This window comes from Notamacropus eugenii, chromosome 2, assembly GCF_028372415.1.
Source record: "Notamacropus eugenii isolate mMacEug1 chromosome 2, mMacEug1.pri_v2, whole genome shotgun sequence".
NCBI lineage: Eukaryota > Metazoa > Chordata > Mammalia > Diprotodontia > Macropodidae > Notamacropus > Notamacropus eugenii.
Window position 1 is genome coordinate 54,121,545 of NC_092873.1, and position 21,591 is coordinate 54,143,135.

General features: G+C 42.6%; 1 protein-coding gene across 11 annotated transcripts in view; it reads right to left on the reverse strand.

The window, feature by feature from the left end:
• The window catches only part of YEATS2 (YEATS domain containing 2), a 108,456-nt gene that overhangs the window by 81,472 nt on the left and 5,393 nt on the right, over positions 1-21,591 (reverse strand). For 8 of the 11 annotated variants that reach the window (XM_072640344.1, XM_072640345.1, XM_072640343.1 and 5 more), the window contains exons 2-7: positions 11,119-11,240; positions 10,261-10,358; positions 10,070-10,162; positions 8,419-8,667; positions 6,868-6,983; positions 1,510-1,671 (exon numbers count right to left, since the gene is read on the reverse strand). In XM_072640344.1, the coding sequence (XP_072496445.1) occupies positions 1,510-1,671; positions 6,868-6,983; positions 8,419-8,667; positions 10,070-10,162; positions 10,261-10,358; positions 11,119-11,218 (818 nt within the window). In that variant the 5' untranslated portion in view covers positions 11,219-11,240. The other 3 variants (XM_072640338.1, XM_072640341.1, XM_072640347.1) reach the window with 2 other exon arrangements.

The following is a 21,591-nucleotide window of genomic DNA, read 5'->3' on the forward strand; positions in this document are numbered from 1 at the left end:
AGAGGAAGCACCTCTGCTACTCTACCTCCTTGGGGCCTTCTAGATTCTTGGGTGCAGCCATTAGAGTCCAAGTTTTATAGAACAAAGCCTATTACTAAAGGGATTTGTTCTATGAAGTTTGAATTCGGTCAAAGGACAGTACTTGAGGACCTACAGGGCCACAGGTAGCCTTAAGGACACAGTTCCCCAGCCCTGCTCTAGGCCTTTCAGACAGGCTCTTCTGTTTTTCTTGATTTTCTTTTTTCTCTCCTTTTCCTAAGTTTCCATTTCAGTGGTTTATTCCTAATTACAATAGAGTTTAACATGACAACTCTTCTAACTCTAAGTATTATAATTTGAGGCTAGTTACAAAAGTTTTACTTACCACAGTGCTATTTTCCCAAAATTTCCATTTCAACTCTTAAAGAGAGTTGAAATAAAAGTTAATTACTTTTACTGAGAACGTGCAAGCTAAACATTCTGAAACTAAGACAAGCTTTACTACAATTGGGAATTCAGAAAAATGCTGACACAATTAGTGCCTATACTATTTTCACAAGTTGTGTTCTTAGCACAGACAAGGGAAGAGAGAGCATCTGCCTAGCTGCTAGGATCTGAGACATTTAGCCAAAGTCACTTCTTCAGGACCAAAAGAACAAACATTGTAAGTTGTCTCCCAAAATTAAACTGTCTTTTTAAATCACCCAAAGTCAGTTTTGTGAAAACTCTGGCACTAACAGCTAACGAACCATTCAAGACTTCCTTACAGAAGCCTGCAGGAAAGAATGAGGCTCACTGAGTGAGATGACAAGGGGAGCTCCAAGTACAGGTCCCAAACTTCACTGTCATACAGGTCTGGGAACTGCCCCAGAGAGAAGGCCCTCCCCTTCCACCTTCCCCAAAGGACTGGACCCTGTGGCAAAGTCCACATTACACTGCCCTAGTTAGAACTCTGCTACTTTTATTAAGGTGTTTGGTAAAAATAGGGACCTGAAGCTATTAATCTGGCAAACAGCCACAGTCCAAAAATTGCTTCAGTGTAAGACATTATGGTCACCACATTTCTCTTCCATTTCAAGATAATATAGTATAGTAGAAAGACCTCTGGAATAGGCATTTGATTCTAGCCCCAGCTCTACCACTAACAAGCTGTGTGAATTTGGGCAAATTACTTAACCTTTCTCTTCCACGGTTTCTTCATTTGTAAAAAGTGATTGGGTTAGATGAGCTTTAAAGATCCCTGTACTTCTGCAATTTTAGGAAATGTTTACTGCTTCATTAAACAACAACATAATTCCCATTTGCCACCAGCTGCTCTGCTTAGTTTTCACATCATCACCACCACCATCATCCCCCTGCTCCAGGAACCCTCTCTGACAGCCCCCTCTCCCCCTTACACACACCAGCTCCCTTTGGGTACTGTTTTACACCAACGCCAGGGACTGTCTTTTTCTCATTTGTACCCCCGGTGCCTGGCCCATCATAAGGTCTTAATAAATGTTTACTGTATGACATTGTAAGTGTGCTCACCGAACTTCCACAAGGTCATTTGGTTTATAGCTGGGATGGAGAAAGAACCAAACTTTCTTCACAAAGTGATTGATGCTGGGCTCTCTCCGGGAGCCCCTGACATACACCATCCACTTATGAGTTGACTGGTCATTTTCTTCTCTCTTATCAGGGGGAATGTACCTAGTAAGAAAAATAAAATTGAACTATTATTTTTCAGAAAACATGCTCAAAACCACTTACTCTCTGCCATTTTGAGGAAAGTTTAGGGTTCAAGTGAAATAAACACAACAAAACTCATGCAGTTTCTTCTTTCCAGAAAGAAGTTTGGATGTCTATAAAACAAGCTTACACTTAAGATTAAAAAAAAAAAAAGAGTCAGCTTTTAGTTAATAAAAAACAAAACAAAACAAAATTCAATAAGTCATTTTGTGGCTAGGACTACACAGCTAACAAAATGAACTGTTATCTTTTACTATGGAATGGAGAACTACCAACCACTGACTGAGTCTCATCCAGACCTTGCTGCTCTCTGACACTGACCGCTACAGACCTAAATAACAACAGGAACAATGATTACAGCAGCATGCCTGCAATGCTCGGAAGGCTGCCAAGTATTCCACATATATCACCTTATTTGATCCTCACAACAACCTTGGCAGGTAGGTCCCATTATTTATCTCCATTTTACAGATGAGGAAACTGAGGCACAGAGGTTCAGTGACTTGTCTAGTATCACACAGCTTACTCTAAGTAGATGAGGCAAGATTCAAACGAAGTAGGTGGTGCAGTGGATAGAGCCCTGGACCTGGAGTCAGGAAAAGCCAACTTCACTTCTAGCCCTGGACACATGCTAGCTCTGTCTACCTAACTTTCCTCAACTGTAAAACAGGGATCATAAGAGGTTGTTGTGAGGATCAAATGAGATCTCATTTGTAAAGTGTTCGGTATAGTTCCTAGCACACATGTTGGCATCCTTCATTTGATCCTGACTCCACATCCAATGCCTGGTCACCTAGCTGCCTCAATTTCTGCCACAGGCAGTCAGTCTACTTTGGTTATCCTATGCAAAATGAAGTCCCTATCAATGTAAGAATTAAGAGTTAAAAGGCCATGAATAAGGTGGTTCACCAACAAATTAAATTTCAAGGAATACTACATAGCAGTTTAAATAACTCTAAGAATCACAGGGATGGGCTGCTCTAGAATATAGGTAGCTGGTTGAAAATAAGATCTCTTACAAAGGGGAAAATGTGTGAGTAAATGTGGAAAATGAATTACACAGAATTACTGCATTAGAAACACTAGTCTATTTTGGGAGGAGATGATATTTTTTTAAAAAACAAGTAAGTTTCAGGAACTTAAAAAGAAAGCCAGGAAAGGGATGAAATTCAGAGTGACAAACAAACATGGGAAACAGGGGCAGGCAAATCAGAGGAGGCATACAGGGGAGACAAGCATGAGGCCCATGAGAAAGCTGACTGAAGGATGGAGAAGCTTGGCATTCTTGAAAGCACTAATAATTAAACAAGTTTCCAAAATGCAATCCTATGTCCTTCTACCTTTTCAAGTCTTAATTTCTGTCCTCACTGTTCAAAACAGATAGATGTCCTACTGGACCAGCTTAATGGGGGTCCACTCAAAACATCCATCATTGCCTGGATGACACTAATTCTTCAGCTACTAACTTTCTCTTCAGTGGATTCTTGATCTAGCTCAAGCCACCTCGTACCTGTTTTGTATATACTAATGCATGTGTGTTTTAAATCTTTACAGGAAGGACTGTTTATTTTCATATCCACAGCATTTACCATAGTACCTGGAAAAAGGGAGGTGCTTAATAATTGCTTACTGGTGGATTGAAAAGCAATTGATAAACATTAAAGCATTAGTCATTATTATTTCCTAAATTTTTGTATCGAACATTACTGTAAACAAGAGGGTCATCAATTAAGGCTTAGAAATCTTCTGTTAAATAGAGGTTTTTATTGTCAGGCTTTTTGTTGTAACAGTTTTACCTCTGTTGGTTTTTTCTTCTATTTCCCTTATTTTCCTGGATAATGACAACATTCCTTATTCATATGACAACTTTAATAACTTGCACTGTCAAGGGCATCATCACCCTTCCAGTCCCCAGGTTCACCAGCTCAGTGTTCCCCTTAGTTCCTTACCCGATTCACCCCACATATTCAATCAGCTGACAAATCTTGTTTTTTCTACCTCCACAGCCTCTTCCTCATTTACACCCTTTTCCCTCCATGTACAGTGCTACCAGCCTCGCTCAGGCCCACAGGTGCATCAACCTGACTAGAGTCAATTTATCCTCCACATCAAAGCCAAAAGGACTTCCTAGAATCTTAATTCTGACCGCGCTGCACCCTCCCCACTTTTAATCACCTCTGCTGGCTCCTTACTATCTCTAGGATCAAACTGCCCAGGCCTCTGTTTGGCACTTAAAGCTTTTCACAGCCTGGTCCTCTTGACCATCCTGGTTTTCTTTTATTTTCTCCCCCTCCACACATTCTACCATCCCACAACTCAAGCCACTTGCTGGCCTTCACCCATAATGCTCCAGCCTCTGCACTGGCTATCTCTCACAGTGGCCGGCCCTCCTTGACTATTAAAATCCTTGGCTTCCTAAGACTCAGTTGGAATGCTTACCTCAGTAGGAGGCCAAGACTGCCATGCTGAATCCCTCCCCTGTGAGAAGGGAGAGCTCTTCACTGAGATCCTTGGGGCAGGGAGAGTGAACTGCTTTTCTCTGTAGCCCTAGTTGGCCCAGCTCCAAGTGCTATTAAGTGATAACACAGAATAATAACTACTATACCAGGTATAAGTGTTAATAAGTACTTCACAGAATCATAAATTTAGAGCTGGAGGGGACTGCAGAGGTCACTTTAGTCCAGCCCCTCAAGGATACAGAAGAATTTGCCTAGGGCTGTTGGGAGTTTGGCTGGTACAAACAATTTATCTCCATCAACCAACTACACAAAAGCAGACAGTACTACAAACATCCAGTGCTTGCAACTGTGCCTGGCACACTGGAAGAGCTTCCTAAATGAGCCAAGGCCCTTCTGAATCACAGAATTAAAGTCTAAAGAAACTCAGTGGATCTTTTAGTTCACGGGATCAGAGGTTTAAAGTAGAAAGGAATCTCAAAAGGCAATGAGTCCATTTCCTCATTCTACAGATGAAGTCTAGGAGCCTTGATCATGGCCACACAGGAAATAAGGGGCAGAACTGGGATTTGAACCAAGGTCCTCAGACTCAAAATTCAACGTTCCTTCCATCATACCAAGTTGCCCTCATATGTTATCAGACAGTGATTAGTGAACTTAACTAACCCAGTGAACTTGGCAGAAATGAGGCCACACTCACAGTACAGCATGAGATCATCCTCCCCTAGAGGAGCTCAGCTCCGATGGCCCAAGGGTGTAACCCTGAGCTCCACATAGAAAAATAACCTATTTAGAAGGAGTGAATATATGAGCATGAGCTGCAACAAATACTTCCTGTCAAACTTATGCCCACACATTAGCCAGTCACAGGAAGTACATACATTAAAGAAGAGAAGAACACTTCTCTATTTGCCCCACACTGCTGGCTGGCCAGTCGGGAGCTGACTTGCATAGATCTGATACCAGATTCATCTGGCAAGTTCTCATGCACAGGACTCCTAGAGTCCCCTCCCCCAAGACAGTCATTATGAAGGGACTGTCCTGACAATTATATGAGGAAGTAACATGTGAGAATTTAATCAAGTACCTACTCACTTCTATGTTGGCTTCCTCACAGTGCTAGAAATTAGCATCTCTTTTATGAGTAAAACTCAAAACCACTAAGTTGGCTTTTTTTAAGTTCTGTGATGTACACAAGGCACATCAGAGTACCTTCTCCACTGTCCTCCAAACAAGACCAGGACAAAAGCCTGTATCCATAACAACAAGGATTTGAGTGGTTAAAGCTGTGAAATATGTAGACTGTTATTTTGTTTTGAAATTTTTAGTCACTGGACTCTTTTTCTTCAACAAATCTAATGAAATATTGGTGGTGTCTAAGGTTGTAGTACGCATGCACTGGTGCTACAACTACCCCAACAAAATGGTCCTTGTGTTCAAGGAACACACCCTCTAGGGGAGGGGAAAAAACAACACAGAGGCAGAGAAGTAAATACAAAGACCCCATGGTGTGATTCCAAGAGAGACCAGCTGAGCTGGGCTTTGAAGGACACCAGGGATTTCCAAAGCAGCAGACAGGAAGAAGGAGTGCATTCAAGGCAGGGAATCTTAACTTTGGGGTTGGGTTGTCCACCTTACATGAAATCATTATTAGCATATCTAGCTGCTAATTATATTTTTTGACAAAGTTTAGCCTCAGAGATGGGTCACTGTAGAAATCCCAATCTGGAATCTCTCTGTCAGCAAAGTCAAAGTAAATAGTTGTGCTGATTCTGGCAAGTCATGGGAACCTTTCTGAGTTTCAATTCTGCATCTTTAAAATGGCAAGGTAAGGGCTGGACTGGATAGTCTCTTAAGGTTCCTTCCAGTCCACTGAGAATAGAAACACAAGATGCAGAATACCTACAACTACTGTCCAGTTTCATTAGCTCCTTTTATATGTGAAGAAAGGCCCAGTAAAGTCCTATGACTTGTCAGGTAGCAGAGACAGGATTCCTATCCAGACCATCAAAGTGCACAGGCAGCCCTCCTGCAACTCTCCTGTGCACCCTCAAAATGGTAACCACTTCTTGATCATTGCTGGCATCATGCCCCATTTACAAAGTACTCAAGTCTCACACAGCATTTTCTTCTCAGCAACCCTTCGAGCCAGCTAACGTAAGAACCTTGTCCCCCTTTTACAGAGGAGCAGAGAGGTTCAGAGGGATCTCAGTAACTTTCCCATGATTGTTTACTTGGGTCAGTATCAGTGCCAGAATTCTCACCCACTTCTCCAGAGCCCATGCATGTCAGTCTTCCCACTTACATGGGAGAGACTGTCCTTTCTCATTATCATTGAAATGTGAAGGGACAGTCTGTGGGAAATAAGCAGATGTTCCTGATCCTGTATGTAAATTGTTGAGGGACCTGTGGCTACCCAGACCAACTGGCCACTCAGAGTTAGGAGAGAATCTTTGTTTGTATGCTTTTCAGCATACAACTAAACGTTGTGTGTGCCCAGAAGGTCTGTCACCTGTGAGTGAGACCAGAGTTCTAGTTGTCATTTTGTCACTATCTAGGTGGGAGGCTTGAATAAACCACTCTCTGTACTTCAGTCTCCAGCTTCAAAAAAGCTCCTCCAGCTCCATCCTCCTATGACTCAGCCTGTAGGCTCAGTAAGATGGGATGGAAACAAAGGCTCTGGGCCCAGCCGCGCACTTACTTTGACACGTTGCCAACTACTATGGTTTTCTTCACAAACAGTCTAGAGACTTCTTCCAAAGTGAGATCCGAATGCTGCTGGTTTGTTTTCCGGGAGCTGGCTCCACCCCCGGGGTCCTGTAAAAATCCACAACAGTCACTAAGTGATGGAGGCGTGTAAGAGAAGCGCGTCTGTAGAGCTCATTCCCAAGACTCAGCCTCCAAGGTAGAAGGGAGTATGGAGGCTAAAGTTCCACAACTAGAACAGAAGACAAGCTTCCTTCCCCCCCAAAAATAATTTTTTTAAAAGCAGCATTTGTTAGATCTCCAGGCCCCATGACCTCTGCATGCAGTTGGCCTAGCACAGTGCCTTAGAACTGAAAAAATGTTCACTAACTGAGCAGAGGAGCACATTAAAATGAGTGAGCAGCAAATAATATACTTGAGACTTGATGAAGATGACGAAATATTTGGGTTTGATAAAATATTTTGATTAAAACATTTGCTTTTTCTCATTATTCTGCTATAAGGAGAGTTTTCCCATTGACCAAATGTTCCAGATAATCAAGATGATGACATCTTCTAGTATCATTTGACAATGTAACTCTTTGAAAGACGTCTTCATTAAAACGCAGCAAAATCTGAAACCTGTTTTCATCAATTTTATTCTTCAAATGAAGAAACTGACAATATTTCAGTCCTGACGGGTTCTTAACCCTTTTGTGTGTAAGAGAACCACAATGGAAGTCAAGTAAAATCTACGAACAAACTCCTTCTCAGAATGTGTGCAAAAAAAAGAGGAGCTTAAAAAAAAAGACGCATTTTTTCCCCTTTCCAAATCAACAGATTCTTAAAATCTATCCACGGATCCCTTTTGGGTCTCTGGATTTCAGATTATGAATCCCTGATTGAGAGTGCCAAAATCACAGCACGTAAGTGTCAGCAATTAAGAATTTGTTTTTAAAATAAACTATTTAGAGAGGCAAGTGGTATAACAGGAAGAACACTGGAGTCAAAAGACCTGGCTCCTGTCTCATCACTACCTTTTATGAACTGTGTGATTTTGGTTAATTCACCAAGTTTGATTCTGTCATTCAGAAAGTAGAAAAAATACTTTGCCCTCCTCACCTACCAAGTTGGCTATGAGGATCCATTGGGATTATGTACACAAAAGCACTCTGCAAAGTATTCAGTGCAGGGCAAGACATTATGACAGAAAAGGGTCTGTTTCAATGGCATGTGGAAAACCAGCCCCCACTAACAGGACTTCTCACAAGTGCAGGGTTTCAGGTAGCAGTGGCCCCCGTCACACCCACTGGCCTGGGCCAGAGCTCTAGACACAGCGGACGCATGTCCTAGTCCCACATGCCTGGCCTACAGTAAGGACTATCATGGGGCTTGGGTCTTTTCCTCTTTATGTACTTCTAAGCAGCTAAAATGCCTAAAACTATTAAAAAAACCATCTTGCATAATTTGATTCCTAGAAAACTGGCATATGGAAAAGACTGCCAAGTCCATCTGTTACTGCCCTCCTCTTCTGTCCCTCCAAATCATCCTTTAGTATTAACCTTACCCGCCCAGTATTTCTGCCAGGCCTCTGAAGCTCCACACTGTGGGACAATCTCTCCTCCAGGTCCAGACTGCTGCTATTGTCTTTGTCAGATAAGAAGTCATTGTGTTGAGATAAAGAATCACTTTCTGAATAGTTAAGAGATGGTGTTTCTGATCTCTGATTAGCAGGTGATGAGGACCTTGATGGAGATTCCAAAAATTTCTTGATAGCGGGATGATTAAAAACCATGGTGTCACAGGTCTTTGATCCCTGCAAAAGCAAAACAAAACAAAACAAACAAAGAAATAAAACACCCACATACTTTTAACTCGGTCCAAGAAAGTAAGCACATTTTAACTTCTTCTAACAGCAACACCAGAAAAAAAATACACAAGAACAATTTTAACCTACTTTAATAAAATGTGGCAGCATTAAACAGAAAGCAACGGGAACATTAGCAATGACAGAAAGTTTCCTTGCAACCATGAGTTCCACAGATACATTAAAATCTTTGTGTACAAAGGTCTAGCTACTGGCTAGGTCTTCATGCTGTCAGTTAAAGCTAAGGCACTTCAAGCCAGAAAGTTAGGCATTGTTCCCAGCCACTTGAGTATCCAATTATATTTTCAATGCATTGGAAATTGATTGGATTTTTTAAACTTCAGTTTATTCAAGGCAGTACCAGGGGTGGTATCATCCTCTGTACCTCAAAGTCATACTGACCTTGTCTGAAGTTCACCTGGTCAATGCGCTCTTTAAAAACCAACAACAGGTCACCCTCACCAGGACCTTTCCCTCATCCCGGGGTCATTCTTGTACTGGCAGTGCAGGGAGGCTGGCAAATTAATGTTTATCTTAACTGAAATAAAGCTGGTTTTCCTCAAGACAAATGTGAGGACATTTAGATAATCAAAATGACAATCTAGAAGGAACATTCCTCTTTCAGATGAACCCTGTTTCCTTGGCAACAAACCCATAAAAAGAAAATCTCCATAAATAGTGTTAAAAAAAAAAAGACGAAAAGGAGAGGAGAGTTATTATTTCACAATATAAAAGTTTCCAGAACTCTAGATTCTTGTTCTATCAGCTTCTTTGTCAAAAACAAACTTAAAGCTTACAAACAGGGCCAAACTGGCAGAACCAAAAGTGTCATTCCTAGCAGTCTGAGTTCACCAAGCAAACACTGATTTCAGATGCCAACTGTTGTTATATCCCACTGTCTCCTCACACGGAAATGAAAATGAGAGGCCGACACAGAGGAGATGGGAGGTGAGAAGCTAATGTGTCTTATCTCCCCTTCTTTTAAAGGATGGGATCAGGTTGGGATGAAGTCTGAGAGTAGTACACAAAGTCAGGAGAAAGAACAAAGAGAAAAGATGCCTCTTTAAAAACATTCTTCTCAAAGAAGGCTGTTCTTAACTTGGTGTCTCCATACCGAGCAGAACAGTTTACATAAATAAGGCATATAACAAGTGGTGAATGAAAGAATGGATGGAGGCTGAGTGAAACTTTTCCTGGGTCTCCCCAGCACTTAGCCCATGGCCTGGCATACAGTGAAGGCTGAATCAACCAAAGAAGTAAGCCACACCTCCACTTAGGAGACCATAACTCAAGGAACAACAGAAGGACAGACTCAAAGATTCTCAGGGTGGAGTGGGGGCAGGGAGTTTACCTCCGAAGCTTTGAAAAGACCAGCAGAGGCGTAGTAGTTTGCCACAATGCAAGCGCGAAGTTTATCCATCATTCTTCGGGCCTCAATCAGGCGCTAAAAATAAATTTAAAATGTTTATTTCTTTAAAAAGAGCAACAAACAACAATGACCTTTCCAATCCACCCCTGGTGAGCAGCTCTCTTGCTTGATACCTGATCGATGACTTCAATTTCATGCTCCTTGTTTTTCATTTCAACAGCAAATTGCTCCTTAATAATCGTTTCAATCTTCTGCACAGCAGCATCTCGAGCTGTCCACAGAACAAAACCAGAACAACAGTTAAACAATTCTGGTTTCTCAGAGACTCCCTGAATCCAGCTCTGAAAGCACCAGGAAGGCTCTGCAGGAAACATTTCTGAGCTAACACCCAAGCAAAGGGAAAGATGGCAAGAAGGAAAGTACACCTGAACAGCCAGGTGAAGCCAATGGTTCAGATTGGGGAAACAAATTCTGCAATATCAATTCAGATATTATGCAAACTGGGATGATGCTGAACTCCAATTAAGATCATTACTCGAAGTCAGCTGTTCTCAATTAGTTGTGTTACCTTGAACAAGTTAATCTTTCTGGGTCTCAGCATGTTCCCTCTATAAAAATCAGGGAAGGATCTGGATATTGCTAGCTAAGGTTCATTTCAATTAAGATTTTAGAACTACAACTACCTGGAAGCCACAGACCACCTGCCTTGACACTAAGATTTCCACTGGCTAGCTGGATTCCATTTCTGAAACAACTTCCCACACCTGCATCCCACATCCCCATATCACCCCATCACTTGACTATCACTTCAATTGAGCCTCAGTTTCCTCCCCTGTAAAACAAGGGGATTGGATGGAACTCTAAGATTCCATCCAGCTAAAAGCCTTCAGCCTACAGTGAAGCATTCCTTGGCCCATTCCTCCTAATGAAGCGTCTGTGTCAGTTTACCCCAAATGCAAGTCTAGCGAGTTGAGGAGGAAAGCTGGAATTCATTCTACACAGAGAAGCTCCAGTGACCCTGAGAGCTCTACCTGAATCCTCCAAGGCTCGATGCCGTTTGTTTGGGGGAGCCACAGAAATGTCTTCATAGTCAGGGTCATTTTCTTTAAGTGTTCGTTTGATTCCAGACATGACGACCTGCAGCTGCTCCCTACTGTGCAGAAAGAGAAGGGAAAACAGTGCCTTTCAGAATATTCCCGAAAGGAGAGCCAAACAACAGGCCCAGCAAGCTTCACAACGCTCTTGCCCTCCATCAGTGTCTCCAGCCAGCGTGCAGCTTTTCAAAGACCACGTCCCCACACCTACAACAGTCTCATGCTGCTCCAAGGTGGTCAAAAACTTTGGCAGATGCTTTTCAGTTACTGCTCAGACCACCCCCCTCCCCTCCATGGAAAAGAAACAGGTGACACAGATGAGCCCATCTCTCACTTCAAACAGTCCTGAGGACACCTGGGGTCAACAAGAACGGGCTCCATCTAGACTTCAGAAGCAATCTCTTCTGAATAACTGGGGAATGTCAGGAAGAAGGAAGGAAAGAAGGGGAAAGGAGGGAAGTGTTCTGGGGTTCCCTGAAGGTGTTTTTAATATCTGCTTTTCACTAAACACTTAAGATATGTCTGGCATTAAGTGTTTTAATTGCAGAAAACAAGGTGGCCCCACACTGGGTACCACCTTGTGGGGCCCTGCCTCCCCCAACCACTCCCCAGACTACTTTTGTGGGCTCTCTCCTGCTTTAGATGGGAGATGCCTTGAGGGCAGAAACTGTCTTTTTTATTCACTGTAAGCACTTACTAAATGTTTACTGGACTAGATGTCTTCAATATGGTTTCCAAATCCCTGGTTGCCTGGGTCACTCTTGCCTCTGGACAAGCATAAGTTTTCCCAATGTTCCTCATAAAGAATGCACTCAAACTTCCAGGTCAAGTGACCAATAAGATGGAAGACCAGACATTGTGTCCTATCCTCTCACCTCTCAAGCATCTCCCAAATAGGAATTATGTACAAGAGATAAAGCACTTGCAGGTGTGTGTCCATGGTTTAGGACAGAGATATCAAACTCAGGATCCTCAAACTCCCTAGTCGTTAGAATCAGACTAAACTGTTAACTGAGAAATGTTTAACAAAATAAATAAAAATATCGTTAACACAGATAATGCTGATTTGTGGTTTTCTAAGTCAATTTGTGGCTACAGGGATCCACTTCTATTTTAGTTTGACACTACGACATCAAGAATCCAAAACGGTAAAAATTCAGTGAACTAACTGAGAAGGTTAATCTCTAACATCCGTCATCTCACTTAACCTTCTCTCTTCCACTGCCTGCCAGGCTCCAGCATCCCACCCTCCTCTACAACCACCAATAAAGAGTGCCAGACCAAATGCTAAGAGGGAAACCAAGAAAGTCACTATAAGTTGTCATTTTTCCAACTCAGGGAAATTAGAAGACAAAACAGAGAGGTCTGCAGACACTGCAGTGAGTGCCGGCCTGGAGCGCACTGCAACAGCATCAATGGCGCCACAACAAACAGACATGGCAGCAGGGCAGCCCGTTGTCCCAAGGCAGTAAGGACTGCAAGGGACCCCTGTGCCAGCACCAGGAGCAAAAGCAGGTGCCATCTGGCAGCTCTGTCTCCCACTACCCAGGTCCAAGACACAGAGAAGTTGGTTGGTTGGTTGTTGTCCTTCGTTCTCAAACAGAACCAAAATCACATCACCATGATAAGTGAAGTTTCAATGTGTACGACTGTGGCTGATCAGACCAACATGAGCTCCAAATGCTCTACCACAGATTGGGTATAGATAGTCTGTGTGGACATTTGGGGTGGTTACTCCAAATTTGCACATCCTACGTTTCCTTTATGCTGTCTCAATTCTGCTTTGCTCATAGAGCACAGCACCCTTTCTGAAGTGAGCACGCCATGCTTAGCGGTCCTGTGCCAATGTCTCCCATGCTGCACAATCAAATCCAAAGTTCTTGACAGTGACCTTGAGAATGTCCTTGTATCGTTTTCTTCTGACCACCATGTGATCACCTGCCCCATGTGAGTTCTCCATAAAATAGTGTTTTTGGCCAAGTGTACATTTTGTATTGGAACAACCTGGCCAGCTCATGGGAGCTGCACTTAGTTAAGGTCTCAAGGAAGGAGGGCCCCTACCTGTGCAAGGATCAAGAAATAAGTTCCTAAACCATAGCTGAGTGGCTGTGAGCCCAAGAAGAGGAAGGGGAAGGGCCCTCAGTACTAGCCTTTGCCCAATATATATGCCTACAGTGGAATAACCAGGGGGAGCCAGCAGTTCAATCACTGTGAACGTGCACAACCTCCAGGAAGGCTAACAGTTACTGAGCCCAGAAGCAGTTTACAGAAGCTTAGCCTCACACAAGCCAAGCGACCCAAACCAAGTCAGGACTTTACAGGCCAGAAGGGCAGTGAACAGACTTCTCACTGGATCACAACACTTTGAAGGCACTAAAAACTTATATGCCTCCAGACTGGGCTGTGAAAGCAGCAATGACATGCAAGACAAAAACTCAGGCTGACCAGACACCCTTCCCTCCTTTCCCCTGATGACGTGTATGGAGCCCAACACTAAAAATAAGTCTAAAGCCATGATGAAGGCTGGAAACATTCGAGAGATTAAAAGCAAAACAAAACTCAATCATAAAAAGTTACTATGATGATAAGGAAACTCAAGATACAAATACAGAAGAAGACAATGACTTGAAAGCACTTACAATCAAATCCTCAAAGAAAAATGCAAATGAGACACAAACCCAACAAGAATTTCTTGAACAAACTAAAGAAAGGTTTTCTTTTAAAAAGAGTAAAAATTTAGTTTAAAAATCAGATAAGAATGGTAGAGGGCAAATTGGAAAAGAAATGAGACTGATGCAAGAAAATTATAAAAACAGCCTGGCAAAAAAGATACTAAAGAAAATATCTCCTTAAAATCAACATCAGTCAAGTGGTAAGAGGTAACCCCCCCCCCCAAAAAAAAATACTGAAGAGGTACAAAAGCTCACTGAAGAAAATAATTCTTTAAAAATTAGAATTGGCCAAGTGGAAGCTCATGACTCCATGAAACATCAAGAAGCGATAAAACTAAACAAAACAAAGAAACAATAAAATAAAGTTAAAAGACTTTATAAAAATAGAATAAAATGTTAAATAGTTCATAAGAAATGCAAATAAACATAAGTGAAAAGTAATCTGGAAGAAGTAAAGAGTACACCCAAAACTGGACACAGTATTCTCATTAGGGTCTAACTACCTTTTGGATACTCTTTCTATTAATATCCCCATGAGCCTGCATTAGCTTTTCCACTCTAATCAAAAGACCCTGAAACATAATATAGGTAGTGCAGGGGGCAGAGTGCTGGTCCTGGAGTCAGGAAGACCTGAGTTCAAATCTAGGCTCAGATACTTACTAACTCTTTGACTCTAGGCAAGTTATCTGCAAAATGGGGATGATAGCACCCACCTCCCAGGACTATTCTAAGGATGATATGAAACACAGTACCTGGCACATTGTAAGAGCTATATAAATGTTAGTAGTTATTATTATCATATCGTGGTATCTCCTAAGAAGGGTGCTGAGTTTTCCATGGAAGTTATTAATTGGCAAATAAGCGTAATTAGAACAGATGAGACCACATGGTTTGAATAGAATTGTCACTCAGCTATTTATTTCTCTCTGGCATAATCCCAGGACCTTTTCAATCTCCTTACATTCCACCACACTCCCCATACTCTGCAATCCAGTGACACTGGCTTCTGTGCTCTTTCTCACACAAAACACTGGGCATTTCACTGGCTGTCCCCATGCCTTACATTCTCTCCCTTCTTATACTATCGCTCCTGGGGTCCTTGGCTTCTTTCAGGTGAATCCAGCTACTGATCCTCCTCACTGTTAATACCTTCCTTCTCTCCATTCTCTCCAGCTTGTACAGTCACTTTGATGTTTTCTCCCCCACTACAGTGTAAGCTCCTAGAGAACAAGGACTGTCCTTTCTTTACCTTTCTTTATATGCTCAGTGCTTAGCACAGAGGCTAACACAGAGAAGGTGCCTAATAAAAGTTAAACGACTGGCTGAATTGTATTCCAGCTATTTATGCACACATCTCATTCTTCTACAAGACTGTAATCTCTTTGAATGTAGGAAAAATGTGTTGTTTTGGTGTGTATGTGTGTCCCTAGCACCTCAAAGAGGACCTCAACACTCCTAGTAGACAATTAGTATGTTCACAGAACTGCAAAGTGCTAGGGTCACTCAGTACTTGAAGGGAGGTCAAATATAAAGAGGACTCCATCTCGGCATTGTCTGGTTCCTAAGCTGAAGCTCAAGCTTTCTCCCACCTTCAGTGGGTGTGGCTGCTCCCCCTTCTCTTACTTGTAGACCTCTGGGTGAAAGGGATCATAGGCATTAATAGTGAGTCACTAGTTGATACAAAGGACTCAAGGAGATTAACGAATGATATCTGGGCACAGACTGTTCTCCCTTTACAGTGGACCATTCTCCAGACCAGGAAGTACCTGTGAACTAGGTCTCCTCATTCTTAAAACAGGGATAACATCATCTAGACAAAGTAAGGGGCCTGGAAGGAAGAAGACTGGAATGCAAATTAGGCCCCAGACACGTACTAATTGTGTGTCCCTGGGCAAGATACTAGAAGGTTCCACTTTAGAGGGTGGTTGTAAGGAGTAAATGAGATTTGAAAATCACTTAGCACAGGGCCTGGCACAAAGTTAACTAGATGCTCCATAAATGCTCATCCCCTTGTCCCCTTTCCCTGCTCCTTACCCAAACTACCTCATATGATAAGAAAGGCAGGCTCTGAAGACATCTAGATGTCAGATAAAGAGTTTTATATTTGATCCTAGAGATAATATTGGAGTCTACTGAGTGAGGGGGGAGAGAGGGGGCAGGGAAATGGCATGATCATACCTGACCTGTAGAAAAATCACTTGGGCAGCCTATGGAGGATGAAATGGAATGGAAAGAGGCTTGAAGTGGAGACCAGTTGGGAGACTACTGCCATCATCTCAGTGAAAGGTGATAAACTGGAGGGTTGAGGGGGAGGAAATGACCATGGTAGTAGAGAGAAGGGACTGAACGTTAGTGTTTCTATGGAAGGAGAATTGACAAAAATTCAGAGGCACAAGCTGCTTAGAGCTGAGTCACAGCCTGAACTCAAGAGAACAAGTAATTTTGCCTCGGTTGCCTACGGGGAAACCCAAAGATAGTTACTGTAAACAATCGCTTAATAAGCCCTTAGAAACAGCAAAATACAAACACACTTTGAAGGTGGGCAGTAAGAATTCTCATTCCAATCATGCTCGAGGTTGCCACAAAAGTGGGAAATAACCCTGGAGACTCAGGTAGTACTGTCCTGGGGCCAGTTCTTAGATAAGTCAGCTTCTAACCATGTGTAGCCAATTCTCCTGCCATCTTATGCCCTGATCTCTACCTGAAAGATTCTTCTGGCATCTGAGTTTCGTTTGGAACCACAGATGTGGGGCGGAACTTGCACTAACACACCTTGTTCCCATTAGTGTCCTATCTACACCAGCTGCAAATGAACTCTCAAGAAACCAGCTCACCCACTGCACACACAGTTCTAAGCTGGTCCTTCTTCTTTACTCCCATTTGCCCTTGGGCTGACTTTATTTTTCATCAAACATGGTTCCTCTTTAGGCCACTGGAAAGTCAGTTAACCAAGAGATACAGCACAGTCTTCAGCTCATCATCTCAGTGATGTAGGATGAGCTTACAGGTTACAAACGATACTTTCTCATTCAGTCCACACAAAAGAGTAGAAATTCAATTTTAAGTACCTATACTGGAAATCATTTTCCCTCCTGGGTCTGTTTCTTTGGCATTTCTTCTGCCAATTCTCCCTTTCATCATGAAAACAAAGCTCTCTTGCTATTTCTACTTCATCAAAAGCCGAGTTCTTTCTCTATTACCTCTCACCTGTTCTGACCTCCTGCTGGCCTTCTGCCTAAAATCCTGCCTCTTCTCACATAATGACAACCTGGCTTTGTGACCCTTGGCCTACCACTGGGCTGAAACTGCTGTCTCTAAGGTGCCAGCTGACCTACCAAATCCAAAGGCCTTTCTTGCTCCTCATGCTCTCTTTTGAGAACCCTACTGTCCTTCTTCCCAGGCAATTCTCTCTTAATTGCACTGTCACTAACTGTCCTCTCCTACTTCCCTCCCCTCCCTGACAGATGATCTCCTTTACTAGATAATCATTCATATCCAGGTCTCTTAGAATGTATCTTTTCAGGCCTCAATCTTGGGCTCTTCTCTCTCCACCATCTTCCTTGGTGAGCTCATTTGCTCCCAAGGGTTGACCAGGATGATGCTTCTCTCAACTATCTGGCATTATCTTTCTGCTGAACTTCAGCCCAAAAGGGTTAGGGTTATCTCTTCCTGAATGTCCTGAAGGCATTTTAAGTTCAAGATTCATCTATCTCCACCTTAAACTTGTCTCTCTCCTCCAGAAAATCCTGTATTTCTGTTAAGTACACACTCAAGCTCCTCTCCTCCATATTATCCATGTCTCTTTCCTCTCCTCACCGCAAGCCCTCAATCCAATCAGATGCCAAGTCTTGCATAATATTCATCCTTTCCTTTCCATTTTTCCATCACAACCCTGGTTCAGATGCTAAGCAAGACCACTGCACCTGCCTCCTGAGGGGCCTCCAGACTTTTAGCATCTACCCTCTCCAATTCAAAATAATCTTCCTAAAGCTGGCTCAAAAATCTTCAATGACTCTTCTTTGACAATGGGCTAAAATACATCCATCACCCCCATTACCTGGATCTCACCTATCTTTCTAAGTCTATTTTTTTATTATTCCCCTTCAAGTGTATTTCAGACAAACTAGAGCTGTTCCCCAAACTCAGCATTCCATCTGTGCATTCACACAAGTTGTCTTGAGGCAGTTGGTATTTCAGTGGTTAGAGAGCTGGATCAGGAAGTCTTAAGAGGAGTTGGGAGGGGAGGAAAGAAGGGTGAGAGACAAAGAGAGAAGTGCCTTGCCCAGGGTCACATAGCTATTCTGTCACAGGCCGGACTGGAATCCAGTTCTTCTTAATCCCATGCCTGGGTTTTAACCCATCATGCTACTCTCAAATTTTTCTTGAACTACAGTATACATGGTAATGTGAGCAGGCTTGGATCTAGGAAGAGTAAGGAACAGTCTGGACACAGACTAGCACAGCCTGATGACCCCAGGTAAAGCACTTATGCTCTCAGTGACTTAGGTAACTGTCTACACATAGGGGGCTGAAAAGGCACCCATGTGCAGGAGGAGATGGAGCAGCTGTGCCTGGGCATTCATCTTTGTATGCAGCATGGTGCCTCCTTCAAAGGATGAGCTTATTTCCACCCAGTACCTCAATGAAGAAATAGAGTAAGAAGCCTAATCCCTCTCGCACATGACGGTTCTTCAAATTCTTGTGGAAAGCTATACTGCCCACCTGCATCTTCCCTTCTCCAGGCTAAAATGCACCCAGCTCTTTCCTCCTATGGCAAGCTCTGAATGCCTTTCCCAGCTTACCAATGTCCTTCTTGAACCGTAGCTCCCATAAATGATGAAAGATTCCAGTTGTGCTCAGCCCCTGCCCAGATCTGGACCCTTGTCCTCTCAATGCAGCCTCAAATGGCCCCCACTGTTTGGGTGGCTCTATTCCAAGCCTGGCAGGGGGGCACCCTTATCAATGAAATGACAAATTCTTCACAGTAACAAAGTAACTATGCAATGGCAACCCACACTGAACCTTCAGGCCCTTTACAATCCCTTGATTTTTCTTAGAAAAAACTGCTCCATAGCCACAAGTCCCCCACTGGAACATGTGAAGCTGATTTTCTTGAATTCAATTCAAACACTTTATGATCATCAGTAGTAAATATGACCCAGCCTTGTAATAGGTTAGTCATCCCTTCCAGTTTTCTAGAATTTTCAAGCTTGGTTCCTGAGCCATATCTTGAAATCCTGAGCTGCCCAGATTCTGACCCTTAGGTACAGTGGAGACACCCCTGCCCCTGGCCGATCTAAGAAGCACTTCTGTAAGTAAAAGAACACCCTCCACTTGGAAGAAACAGCTTGGAGCCTGCACCATAAAGGCCAACCAAAAGTCACAAAGCTCTTTAATGACTGTCTCACTTTGTCTTTCCTTTTCAAGTCAACAATGTGAGAGAAAGGCAGCACTTTTTTTTTTTTTGACAGTACTTTGTTAACAAACATATGAAAAACCTCTAGACGTCTGGTGAGTCCATCATAAGACATGGAATCTTCCTCCACTCAAAACCAAAGAGGCAGAGTGAGAGACAAACAAAAAACCGATGTGAAATTTAAAAAAAAAAAACTTTAAAAGTGTTTCCCATCAGCTTATCTTCCTCAAATGCACATTGTGTGTAGGGGTCATGTAATGAGACCCGCAAATAACAGAGAGACAAGCTCAGGGGTGCTCAGGAATATGCCTCTATTAGTAAGAACAAGAAGATAGAGAGTCTCTAGTACATTAGGCAGATCTTCTATGGAGGAATTATAGAACAATTCCCCCTCCTTTTATAGTCAAATACCTTAAAAAAATCTGTACACCAACTGCCTCCACCTTTTCACCTCTCTTTTCAAACTGGCTTCCAAGGCCACCACTGAATGGAATCTGCTCTCTCCAAGGTCTCCAGAGATCTCTCAAGTGCTAAGTCCAATGACCTTTCCTCAGCCCTAAACAGTTGACCTCTCTGCTATGTTTGATATGGTCAACCACTCCCTCCTTTTTCATCTTTCCTTTCTCTGTTTTGTAACACTACTTGTATAGCTGATTCTTCTCAATTTCTTTGAAAGGATCATCATCCATAGCCCATACTCTTTATGTGAGTTTGTGTATGTATATGTATACACACACAAATATATGTGTATATATGTATGTGTACAAACACATATATTTTATTTCCATATATATTTATCAGAGGGCTCTGCCTGGGCCCTTTCCTCTTATCTCTTTATACTCTAGCTAGGTGACCTCCCAAGTCCTTCCAAAGGTTCAAATATCTCTGTAAATGACTCACAAATTTACACATCATCCATCCCTCATCTCTTTCCTGAGCCCTAGCACTTATTTCCAAATGCCTGCTGGACATTTCCAGCTTGATGTCCTCTAAGCATAAATCAACATGTCCAAAGCAGAACTTACTGTCTTTTTCTCAAAGTTCTCTTGCTGCAGTCTTCCAGGCACCCAATTCTACACCCTCAGGGTCATCCTTGCCTCTTCTTCACTCTTTCCAGTGCCCAAGCCAACCAGTTGGCAAGTACTGTTGTCAATTCAACATCTCTCCCCTTCTTTTTACTCTGACCTCTCACCTAAATAACTGCAATATTCTCTGAACCAGTCTCCTTGCTAGTGTCTGCTCTGCCCCTCTGTCCAGTCCAGCCTCCAAAGCTGCCAAACTGATATTCCTAAAGCACAAGGCTGTTCATTGTCACTCCCCTATGTAAAAAGTTCCAGGTTCCTTTAGCATTAAATACCAACTCTTCTGTTTGCCTCTGAAAACCCTTTCCACTCTGGCTGCACACTCTACACTCCAGCCAAACTGGTTTTGTTGCTCTCATCTCCATGCCTTTGCCTACGCTGTTACTCACACCTGGAATGAACACCTCCTTCACTGCTACCTCTCAGAAACACTAGCTTCCTTCAAAGCTGGACTCAAGTGTTCCTACAGGAGGCCTTTCCTGGTCCCCCAAATAATCACTTTGTCTATATTTTGCATATACATGTACATGTTATTTCTCCCTAACTGAATGTAAGCTCCTTGAGGGCAGGAGCTGTTTTGTTTTTGTCTTTATGCCCCCAGTACTTAGTACAAAGCCAGGCAACACACAGGAGATGCCAAATAAATGCTTGCTGACTGACTGAGGGAACACAGACAAACATGGTATGTAAAAAAAAAAAATCAAAGGCTCATAGATGTGGAGCTGGAAGGGACCTCAGAAGAGGTCTAGCCCAAGCCCTTCAAGCTACCTGTGCAGGGACACTGACTTGTCACAGTCACACAAATGTCCCAAGCAGGCTCTGGAGTCAGTGCTTTCTCCTGTACTAGCTGCTGGCCATTTACAGTAACCTCAAGCTGAGATCTGGAAGGCTAAGAAGTGTTGTTCTTCACAATTACAAAACACTTTTTGCACAAATAAAGTCAGATCTAAATAACTGGGAAAATATCAGCTGCTCATGGGTAGGCTGAGCTAATATAATAAAAATGGCAATTTTACCCAAATTAAATTACTTATTCAGTGCCATACCAATCAAACTACCAAAAGATTATTTTCTAGAGCTAGAAAAAACAACAACAAAATTCATCTGGAAGAACAAAAAGTCCAGAAATATCAAGGGAATTAATGAAAAGAAATGCTAGGGAAGGAGGCCTAGCCATACCAGATCTCAAATTGTATTATAAAGCAGTAATCATCAAAACTATTTGGTACTGGCTAAAAAA